Source organism: Loxodonta africana, chromosome 13, assembly GCF_030014295.1.
Source record: "Loxodonta africana isolate mLoxAfr1 chromosome 13, mLoxAfr1.hap2, whole genome shotgun sequence".
In the NCBI taxonomy this organism is placed as follows: Eukaryota; Metazoa; Chordata; class Mammalia; order Proboscidea; family Elephantidae; genus Loxodonta; species Loxodonta africana.
Genome location: NC_087354.1, coordinates 83,086,875 through 83,098,056, shown reverse-complemented (window position 1 = coordinate 83,098,056; position 11,182 = coordinate 83,086,875). Strand labels below are relative to the sequence as shown.

The 11,182-nt window shown below is 44.5% G+C and overlaps 1 protein-coding gene across 1 annotated transcript; it reads left to right on the top strand.

Moving 5' to 3' along the window:
• The first annotated feature begins 6,417 nt into the window (after positions 1-6,417).
• LOC100672175 (polypyrimidine tract-binding protein 1) lies at positions 6,418-8,347 on the top strand. Its single transcript, XM_010598155.3, is given in 2 exon segments — positions 6,418-6,946; positions 6,949-8,347. Coding segments are annotated over 2 exon segments (1,656 nt in total). The 5' UTR covers positions 6,418-6,474; the 3' UTR covers positions 8,133-8,347.
• Positions 8,348-11,182: the final 2,835 nt, after the last annotated feature.

The following is an 11,182-nucleotide window of genomic DNA, read 5'->3' as shown; positions in this document are numbered from 1 at the left end:
TTATCCCAAAAAACACATTATCCAAATTTAATCATGAGATAACATCAAACATATTTCCGTTGAGGGACATCCTACAAAATATTTTACCCATAATTCTCAAAACTATCAAGGTCATCAAATCAAGAAAATTGCGAGAAGCTACCAAACCAAGAGGAGCCTAAAGAGGAATGATGATTAAATGCAATGTGGTAACATGGATAGGATGCTCAAACAGAAAAAGTATATTAGGAAATCCAAATGAACTATAGATTTTATTTAATAATAATGTATCAATATTGGTTCATTAATTATGGTAAATGCCTCCTAGTAATGTAAGAAGTTAAATTATAGAGGAAACTGGATACGGGGTGTCAGAGAACTACCATTAGTATCCTCTCAATAATTCTGTAAATCTCTAACTATTGAAAAAAAAAATTTTAATGAACAGAAATAACATAACATGGAGACAATAAACAAATTAAAATTTTGTTTACCTGAAACACTGTATAACCTTGTGAAACATCTCATTAGAATGAATCATAGAAAGTAAAAATACCACAACATACTTATATCTAGGATGAAAAGGGACAGTGATTCTAAAATGTTAAAAAAAATAAGGAGGAGGGGCCAAGATTGCAGAGTGGTCAGACACATCCTGTGATCCCTCTTACTAAAAAGACCCGAAAAAACAAGTGAAGCGATTATATTTATGACAAGCTAGGAGTCCTGAACATCAAAGGCAAAGTTAGAAAACAGACTGATCTGTTTTCTTTTCCACTCTCTTTTTGTATCCATTCTGCCAGCTTCTGACCCCTCCGCCCTCCCATCTCCCCTCCAGACAGGAGATGCCAACATAGTCTCATGTGTCTGCTTAATCCAAGAAGCTCACTCTTCACCAACATCATTTTCTTTTCCATTGTCTAGTCCAAGCCCTGTCTGAAGAGTTCACTTTGGGAATGGTTCATGTCTTGGCCTAACAGAAGGTCTGGGGACCATGACCACCACGGTCTTTCTAGCTTCCATCAGACCATTAAGTCTGGTCTTTTTTCAAGAATTTGGGGTCTGCATCCCACTACACTCCTGCTCCCGCAGGGGTTCTCTGACGTGTTCCCTGTCAGAGCAGTCATCCTTTGTAGCCAGGCACCTTCTAGTTCTTCTGGTCTCAGGATGATGTAGTCTCTACTTTATGTGGCCCTTTCTGTCTCTTGGGCTCATAATTATCTTGCGTCTTTTTGTTCTTCATTCTCCTTTGATCCAGGTGGGTTGAGATCAATTGATGCATCTTAGATGGCTGCTTGCTAGCGTTTAAGACTCCAGACACCACTCTCCAAAGTGGGATGCAGCATGTTATCTTAATAGATTTTATTATGCCAATTCACTTATATGTCCCCTGAAACCATGGTCCCCAAAACCCTGCCCCTGCTACGCTGGCCTTCAAAGCATCCAGTTTATTCAGGAAACTTCTTTGCTTTTGGTTTAGTCCAGTTGTTCTGACATCTCCTGTATTATATGCTCTCTTTCCCTTCACCTAAAATAGTTCTTATCTACTATCTAATTAGTGAAAACCCCTTCCCTCTCTCCCTACCTCCTCTCATAACCATCAAAGAATATTTTCTTCTGTGTTTATGCTATTTCTTGAGTTCTCATAATAGTGGTCTTATACAATATTTGTCCTTTTGCAACTGATTAATTTCACTTAGCATAATGCCTTGCAGATTCCTCCATGTTATGAAATGTTTCATGGATTCATCATTGTTCTTCACTGATGTCTAGTATTCCATTGTGTGAATATACCATAATTTATTTATCCATTCGTCTGTTGATGGATGTATTGGTTGCTTCCAGCTTTTTGCTATTGTAAACAGTGCTGCAATAAACATGGGTGGTGTGCATATATCTGTGTAAAGGCTCTTATTTCTCTAGGATATATTCCAAGGATTGAGATTGCTGGATCATATGGTAGTACTATTTTTACCTTTTTGAGGAAGTCCCAAATCAATTTCCAAAGTGGTTGTACCATTTTACATTCCCACCAGAAGTGTATAAGTGTTCCAGTCTCTCCATAACCTCTCCATTTATTATTTTCTGTTTTTTGGATTAATGCCAGCCTTGTTGGAGTGAGATGGAACCTCACTGTAGTTTTGGTTTGCATTTCTCTAATGGCTAATGATTGTGAGCATTTCCTCATGTATCTGTTTGCTGCCTGAAAAGAGACTGGACGGAAGGAGTGTCATGTCTCATTAGTGGGAGGGCAATTAGGAGTATACAGCAAGGTGTGTATAAATTTTTATATGAAAGACTGACTTGATTTGTAAACTTTCACTTAAAGCACAACAAAAAAAAAATTTTAAATGAAGGTAGAAATCTATAAGGCTAAATTGTAAATGTGGGAAATTGTAATTACATGATAATTTACAGTGGAAAATTTACTTAACAAAATTGCTTTCTCTGATTTAAAAAAAAAGAGCAGCAAGGGGAGGGAGAGAGGGTTCAGAAGTGGAGAGGAGTTGCGGGACCTGAAGCACAGGGAACCCTCAGGCACCATTCCCAGGATCAATTGCCGCAGGCTGGTGATAGCATTCATCTGCAGTTTACTCAGGGAGAAACAGCTAGCCACATAGCCTATTCACACTTCCAGAACCAGAGCAGAATGCCGCACTCAACAAAAGCTAAATACTTGCATATATTTTACTGCACCCCCATCTCCCAAGCTGGCTTCAGTGGCTATTGATTTCCCTGGGCCTGAGATAGGTCCTGCTGAGTGTCCTAAGCCATTCTCCCAGCCTTGGAGAAGGAATAAATTCACAATTGGGGGAAAAGATAATCTGCCAGCTCCATTAACCTGGGAAGCTCAGGACAGAATCTGATCCTGTCCAGGCATAAACTGCCTGCAGACTTTGAATACCTTTCCCCCCCTGCATGGACATAGGTGGGCCTATTTCAAGAGAATAGGCCCTTGTTGGCAGACTGCAACTGTTTCAGCTGTGCCATGGAGAGGTAGGTGTTTGATGTTTGACACCGCGTTGCCTATTAAGCAGTGTTCTCACCTACCCACATCAGGGGCCTAAGGACTGGTGGCTCCACTCACATCATGCAGCTACCTATGACAGGGGTCCAAAGATAATTGATACCTCCCAGTCCTTAAAACCAAAAGCATTGGGTGCCCATAGTCAGTCTGCAGAACCCATCCCTTGTGCGCTTTAGGGAACAGTCACTCAGGGGACGGTTCTCACCTCCTGCCTTCTTCAGAGCATGACCCCCTGCTGCAATCAGACACCGGTACTGACACAAAACACCCCTGCATCTCTAAGTGTGTAGGGCAGAGCCCGTACCACACACTTGATGATCAACTACCTGGACACCTGAGCTGAATCCAAACAAGAAAAGGGAATGGACTCTTAGGCTCATACACCTGGTAATAGCTCCAGCAATCTGGTGGTAGGATGTTAGAGCTTCAAAGGCAAAAAATACCAAGCTAGCTCACTCAAGCAACCTATTTGGGCACATCAAAACAAAACAAAGCAAGAAGCTAGGATACAGTAAACAAATATAAAATAAACTTACACAATAACTTACAGATGGCTCAGAGACAACAGTCAATAACAAATCACATAAAGAAGCACACCGGAGGCAGGGCCAAGATGGGTGACTAGGTAGAAGATACTTCGGATCCCTCTTGCAACAAAGACTCAGAAAAACAAATGAATCGATCCCATACATGACAATCTACGAACCCTGACCATGAAACACAGATCTAAAGAGTTGACCTGAGTGACAGAGACTGAGAACGAACAACCACAGGGAAGTAGCAACTGTTTTCGGAGCCTGGAGCCACCGTCCCCATCAGGAAACCTTGGCACCAGGCTTTGGACTGGGCACAGGGGAGCTGAGCACAGCATCCTGAGATGGCGCAAACACAGGATGCAGACCTAGCCCCCAGAAGTGACTCCCAGGGAAGCCCAGTCAGTGCACACAGACAGCGCAGCGACACGGCTGACAGGAAGAGAAGTCACCAGGAGGCAGCGACTGGTTATGGAGCCTGGAGTGTGGCGTCCCAGCGGGGGAACCTTGGCTCTGGTCTTTGGACTGGGAGCGGAGGAACTGACCACGGCTTCTGAGACAGCACAAGCATGGGATGCAGGCCTGACCCTCGGGGGCAATCTCAACCCAGCTGGTGCACACAGTCAACACGCCCCTCAGGAATCTCAGATAAAACAGTCATCCCAAGCAAGATGAGTAACTTTGTCTATATTCCAGGGTGCTACTCTCTCCTATTTATCTGAACCCTCCCCTCCCCTTCCCAGGTGGCTTCATTAACATTGGAAAATCCTGAGCCAGAGAGTGAAGTGTGCTGTGGTTTTTTTTTTTTTTTTTTTTTGGTCTTTTCCTAACCCATTCTCCTGGCCTGAGAGAAGCAGCTACAAAAAACCCAGGGACCAAAAATTCTTCCCTAATTGGACTAAAAACACAGAACCAGCTCCAGCCAAGCATATGTGGTCCACAGTCTCCCTTCATCCATACAGGGAATAAGGTGGCTATTATAATGCAAAGGCAATTCTGATAGGGATCTGACTCTAATTGTTTTAGCAGACTACTGGAAGACAAGTTTCCCAGGTCTGATATCTCTGCATATTCAACAGAGCCCTCACTGACCCACAACAGGGAACTGAGGGCTGAAGCTCCCCCCAGACCACCTAGCCTCCTGCCTTAGGGGTCTAAGGAGGGTGACACCTATCAATCTGTAGAGGTACTTGCATTGGGGGCCTAAGGTACAGCTGCAGAGCCCACCCACCAAAGTGCTTTAGGAATAGAGACACACCTACCTCACTGGCACTTGGGGGAAGCCAATCAGCATCTTCCCCCTCCCCCCGGAGTGTGAAACCCTGCTGCTACTAGAATCTGCTGCACACAAATATCACCACTACTTCTCTAGGTGGAGAGGTGACAGTCTGCACCACATACTTGATGACCCAAAATCAGATTCTACTCAAGAATAGTGAATGGACTCTTAGGCTTATATAACTGTTAACAGCCCAAACCAGCTAGTAATAGGACATAAGTGATTCAAGGGCTACAACAATCAAGACAGTGCAATCTAGTAGCCCATCTAGTATATTGAAAGAAAACAAAACAAGATAAGACTCAATGAGCAAATATAGAATAAATCACTCCAATATCTTAGAGATAGCTCGGAGACAGCAGTTGATATCAAACCACATAAAGAAGCAGACCATGATAGCTTCTACAACTCCCCAAACTAAAGAATCAAAATCTTTCCCAAATGAAGATACAATCCTGAAAGAGCCAGATGCAGAATATAAAAAACTAATTTACAGAATGCTTCAAGAAATCACGGATGACCTCAGAAATGAAATAAGGCAATCTACAGAAAAAGCAGCTGAAGAACTCAAAAAGATTATTCAAGAACATAGTGGAAAAATTATAAGATGCAAGAATCCATAGAGAGACAGCATTCAGAAATCCAAAAGATAAACAATAAAATTACAGAATCAGACAACTCAATAGGAAGTCAGAGGAGCAGACTCGAGCAATTAGAATGCAGGGTGGGGGATCTGGAGGACAAGGGAATTGACAACAATATAGCTGAAAAAAAATCAGATGAAAGAATTAAAAAAAATGAAGAAACCCTAAGAATCATGGGGGACTTTATCAAGAAGAATAACTTGCATGTGATTGGAGTCCCAGAACAGGGAGGGATAACAGAAAATACAGAGAGAATAGTTGAAGATCTGTTGGCAGAAAACTTCCCTGACATCATGAAAGATGAAAGGATATCTATCCAAGATGCTCATCGAACCCCATTTAAGATTGATCCAAAAAGAAAATCACCAAGACTTATTATCATCAAACTTGCCAAAACCAAAGATAAAGAGAAAATTTTAAAAGCAGCCAGGGAGAAGAGAAAGGTCTCCTACAAAGGAGAATCGAAAAGTTCAGACTACTCAGCAGAAACCATGCAGGCAAGAAGACAATGGGATGACATATACAGAGCACTGAAGGAGAAAAACTGCCAGCCAAGGATCATATATCCAGCAAAACTCTCTCTGAAATATGAAGGTGAAATTAAGACATTTACAGATAAACACAAGTTTAGAGAATTTGCAAAAACCAAACCAAAGCTACAAGAAATACTAAAGGAAATTGTTTGGTCAGAAAACCAATAATATCAGATACCAGCACAACACAAGGTCACAGAACAGAACATCCTGATATCAACTCAAATAGGGAAATCACAAAAACAAATTAAGATTAATTTTAAAAAGAAAAAAACACTCAAAACAGGAAATCATTGAAGTCAATATGTAAAAGATCACAATAATCAAAAAGAGGGACTAAATACAGGTGGCATAGAACTGCCATATGGAGAGAGATACAAGGCCATATAGGACAATATAAGTTAGGTTTTCGCTTAGAAAAATAGGGGTAAAATTCCGGCGCCTCCACTCCGTCCCCTGCAGGTCTCCTGTGTGTGCAATGGACGGCATCGTCCGAGATATAGCAGTTGGTACAAAGCGGGGATCTGACGAGCTCTTCTCTACCTGTGTCACCAACGGGCCCTTTATCATGAGCAGCAGCTCGGCCTCTGCAGCCAACGGGAAGGACAGCAAGAAGTTCAAAGTAGACAGCAGGAGTGCCGGTGCCCCGTCCAGTGTGGTCCACATCCGCAAGCTGCCCAGTGACGTCACCGAGGGGGAGGTCATTTCCTTGGGGTTGCCCTTTGGGAAGGTCACCAACCTGCTGATGCTGAAAGGGAAGAACCAGGCCTTCATCGAGATGAACACAGAGGAGGCGGCCAACACCATGGTCAACTACTACACCTCAGTGGCAGCCTTGCTGCGTGGCCAGCCCATCTACATCCAGTTCTCCAACCACAAGGAGCTCAAGACCGACAGCTCACCCAACCAGGCGCGTGCCCAGGCAGCCCTGCAGGCTGTGAACTCGGTTCAGTCGGAAGCCTGGCCCTGGCCGCCTCTGCTGCTGCCGTGGACGCCGGGATGGCGATGGCTGGCCAGAGCCCTGTGTTGCTGATCATTGTGGAGAACCTCTTCTACCCCGTGACGCTGGACGTGCTCCACCAGATTTTCTCCAAGTTCGGCACAGTCCTGAAGATCATCACCTTCACCAAGAATAACCAGTTCCAGGGGCTCCTGCAGTACGCAGAGCCTGTGAGCGCCCAGCATGCCAAGCTAGACATCTACAACGCCTGCTGCACGCTGCGCATCGACTTCTCCAAGCTCACCAGCCTCAATGTCAAGTACAACAACGATAAGAGCCGTGACTACACACGTCCAGATCTGCCCTCGGGGGATAGCCAGCCGTCCCTGGACCAGACCATGGCCGCCGCCTTTGGTGCACCTGGTATAATCTCAGCCTCTCTGTACGCAGGAGCTGGTTTTCCTCCCACCTTTGCCATTCCTCAAGCTGCAGGTCTCTCTGTTCCCAATGTCCATGGCGCCCTGGTCCCTCTGGCCATTCCCTCGGCAGCGGCAGCGGTGGCTGCAGCAGGCCGGATCGCCATCCCCGGCCTGGCTGGAGCAGGGAACTCTGTCCTCCTGGTCAGCAACCTCAACCCAGAGAGAGTCACACCCCAAAGCCTCTTTATTCTTTTCGGTGTGTACGGGGACGTGCAGCGTGTGAAGGTCCTGTTCAACAAGAAGGAGAACGCTCTAGTGCAGATGGCCGACGGAAGCCAGGCCCAGCTGGCTATGAGCCACCTCAATGGGCACAAGCTGCACGGGAAGCCCGTGCGCATCACGCTGTCCAAGCACCAGAACGTGCAGCTGCCCCGTGAGGGCCAGGAGGACCAGGGCCTCACCAAGGACTACAGCAACTCGCCCTTGCATCGCTTCAAGAAACCTGGCTCCAAGAATTTCCAGAACATCTTCCCACCTTCAGCCACCCTGCATCTCTCCAACATCCCGCCTTCGATATCCGAAGATGACCTCAAGATTCTCTTCTCAAGTAATGGAGGGATGGTCAAAGGATTCAAGTTCTTCCAGAAGGACCGCAAGATGGCACTGATACAGATGGGCTCGGTGGAGGAGGCCATCCAGGCCCTCATTGAGCTGCACAACCACGACCTCGGGGAGAACCACCACCTGCGGGTCTCCTTCTCCAAGTCCACCATCTAGGGCCCGCACCCGCGGCAACTTCCATCATTCCAGAGAAAAAGCCACTTTAAAACGCAGCTGAAGTGACCTTACGACCGGAGATTTTATTTTTTAAAAGAGAATCAGTTTACCTGTTTTTTAAAAAATTAAATCTAATCCACCTTCTAACCTCGCGGTGCCTGTCGTGAGTGGAGGGTCCCACGGCCGCGGCGCCCGCCCTCAGGTCTCACAGCGATGCCTTCTTGAGCCTGACCTGCTGCCACTTTGGCCTTGTGGCCCGGCCAGGGCGGGTTCCAGCCGTGAGTTGGCCTCCTCGTGCCTTAAAACCCTGCGTGGGGGGCTTCCTGGCTGGTGTTGGGGGGGGTGCAGGGGGGTCGCAGGCTCCACGTCAATCACGTGCTGACACCTGGGAGTCTGCAAGTGCCCCGCCGGCCCACCCACCCAATTAATCAAATGAATTGATGTCCCCTCCCGCGGACCCCCATCAGCAAGGTGCCCCTCCGAGGCTGAGCCCAGGGGGCCGTGCGGCCGGCGCCTGCGCCCGTCTTGTATGATACTTGCAGACAGCTGTGCCTAGCAATACTTCCGGTTGACCAAATATTCTACTCTTCATTTATATGCAAAAGAAACAGTTTTAAGTAACTTTTTATAGCAAGATAAAGTGTATCTAAGCTTCCTCTTCGTGGTATTATCTTGTATCCTGTCCTTTCTTTGTAACTGAGGGGCGTCACAGGCAGGTAGCCCGTTCCCCAGGAGCAGACTGGGCGGGGACTGTCCACCCGGCCAGGGTCTTCGTGGCCTTATTCTACACCTGACTCGTAATTTGCCTAGAGGTACAAACGCGCTTACACTTCTTCAGAGTTTTTTTTTTTTTTTTTTCCTGTAAATCGTGGACCAAAGTTGTTCGTGTTTTCTGTTGGCCTCTAGTGCTGGGACCCGGAGGGTGTGGTGGAGGCCTTCGTCTTAACTGCTGCGCTGGCTCCACCTGTCCTTGTGCTCCGGCAGCAGCAGCGACCCCACCTCTGCCATGGGGGTCTCCCTGGACCCCAGTGTTCGCATGTACGGAGTGTGACAAGGGTGTAAATATTTTTGACTTTTTATACCTGTAAGACATGAGGGGCAACCAGCGCGGTTTTTTATGGCGACACAGATGTATATTTTGATAGCAATTACAGGCGCAGTATTGTAACCGCGGAGTGACCGCGACCACTGCACATTCCGGGACCGCCCGACAGCTGTAATGCGCGAGAACCCGATTAAACGATTTTATAACAAACTTTGTACCTTTTCTGTAGACCTATTTCTTGCTGTTCACATTGTAGAAGGCAGCTGGCCGTCTGTACTCGGACTTTGAATAAATTTCTTCTGTATTCTGTGAAAAAAAAAATAGGGGTAAATATTAAGGTAACCACAAAGAGGTATAACAACTCCATAACTCAAAATGAAAACCAAGAAAAACATAACAACTCAGCAAGCATAAAGTCAACTACTATGAAAATGAGGAACACACAGTTTACAAAGAAAAACATCTCAGCACAAAAAAAGTAAGTGGGAAAATGAAATTGTCAACAACACACATAAAAAGGCATCAAAACGAAAACACTAAACACATACTTATCTATAACTGGGCTGAATGTAAATGGACTAGATGCACCAATAAAGAGACAGAGAGTCTCAGACTGGATAAAGAAACACGATCCGTCTATATGCTGCCTACAAAAGACACACCTTAGACTTAGAGACACAAACAAACTAAAACTCAAAGGATGGAAAAAATATATCAAGCAAACAACAAGCAAAAAAGAGCAGGAGTAGCAATATTAATTTCTGACAAAATAGACTTTAAAGTTAAATCCACCACGAAAGGATAAAGAAGGACACTGCATAATCATTAAAGGGACAATTGACCAGGAAGATATAACCACATTAAATATTTATGCACCCAATGACAGGGCTGCAAGATACATAAAGCAAACTTTAACAGAACTGAAAAGTGAGATAGACATCTCCACAATTATAGTAGGAGACTTCAACACACCACTTTCAGAGAAGGACAGGACTTCCAGTAAGAAGCTCAGTAGAGACATGGAAGACCTAATTGCTACAATCAACCAACTTGACCTCATAGACTTATACAGAACTCTCCACCCAATGGCTGCAAAGTATACTTTTTTTTCTAGCGCACAAGGACATTCTCTAGAATAGACCACATATTAGGTCATAAAACAAACCTTTGCGGAATCCAAAACATCGAAATATTACAAAGCATCTTCTCAGACCACAAGGCCATAAAAGTGGAAATCAATAACAGAAAAATTAGGGAAAAGAAATCAAATACTTGGAAACTGAACAATACCCTGCTGAAAAAAGATTGGGTTATAGAAGATATTAAGGAGAGAATAAAGAAATTCATAGAATGCAATGAGAATGAAAACACTTCCAATCAAAACCCCTGGGACACAGCAAAAGCAGTGCTCAGAGGCCAATTTATATCGATAAATGCACACATACAAAAAAGAAGAAAGAGCCAAAATCAGAGAACTGTCCCTACAACTTGAACAAATAGAAAGTGAGCAACAAAAGAATCCACCAGGCACCAGAAGAAAACAAATCATAAAAATTAGAGCTGAACTAAATGATTAAGGGAACAGAAAAACAATTGAAAAAATTAACAAAGGCAAAAGCTGGTTCTTTGAAAAAATTAACAAAATTGATAAAACCATTGGCCAGACTGAGTAAAGAAATACAGGAAAGGAAACAAATAACCCGAATAAGAAATGAGATGGTCCACATCACAACAGACCCAACCGAAATTAAAAGAATCTTTTCAGATTATTACGAAAAATTGTAGTCTAACAAATTTGCAAACCTAGAAGAAATGGATGAATTCCTAGAAAACCACTACCTACCTAAACTGACACAATCAGAACAACTAAATAGACCCATAACAAAAAAAGAGATTGAAGCGGTAATCAAAAAACTCCCAACAAACAAAGCCCTGGCCCGGAAGGCTTTACTGCAGAGTTCTACCAAACTTTCAGAGAAGAGTTAACACCACTACTACTCAAGGT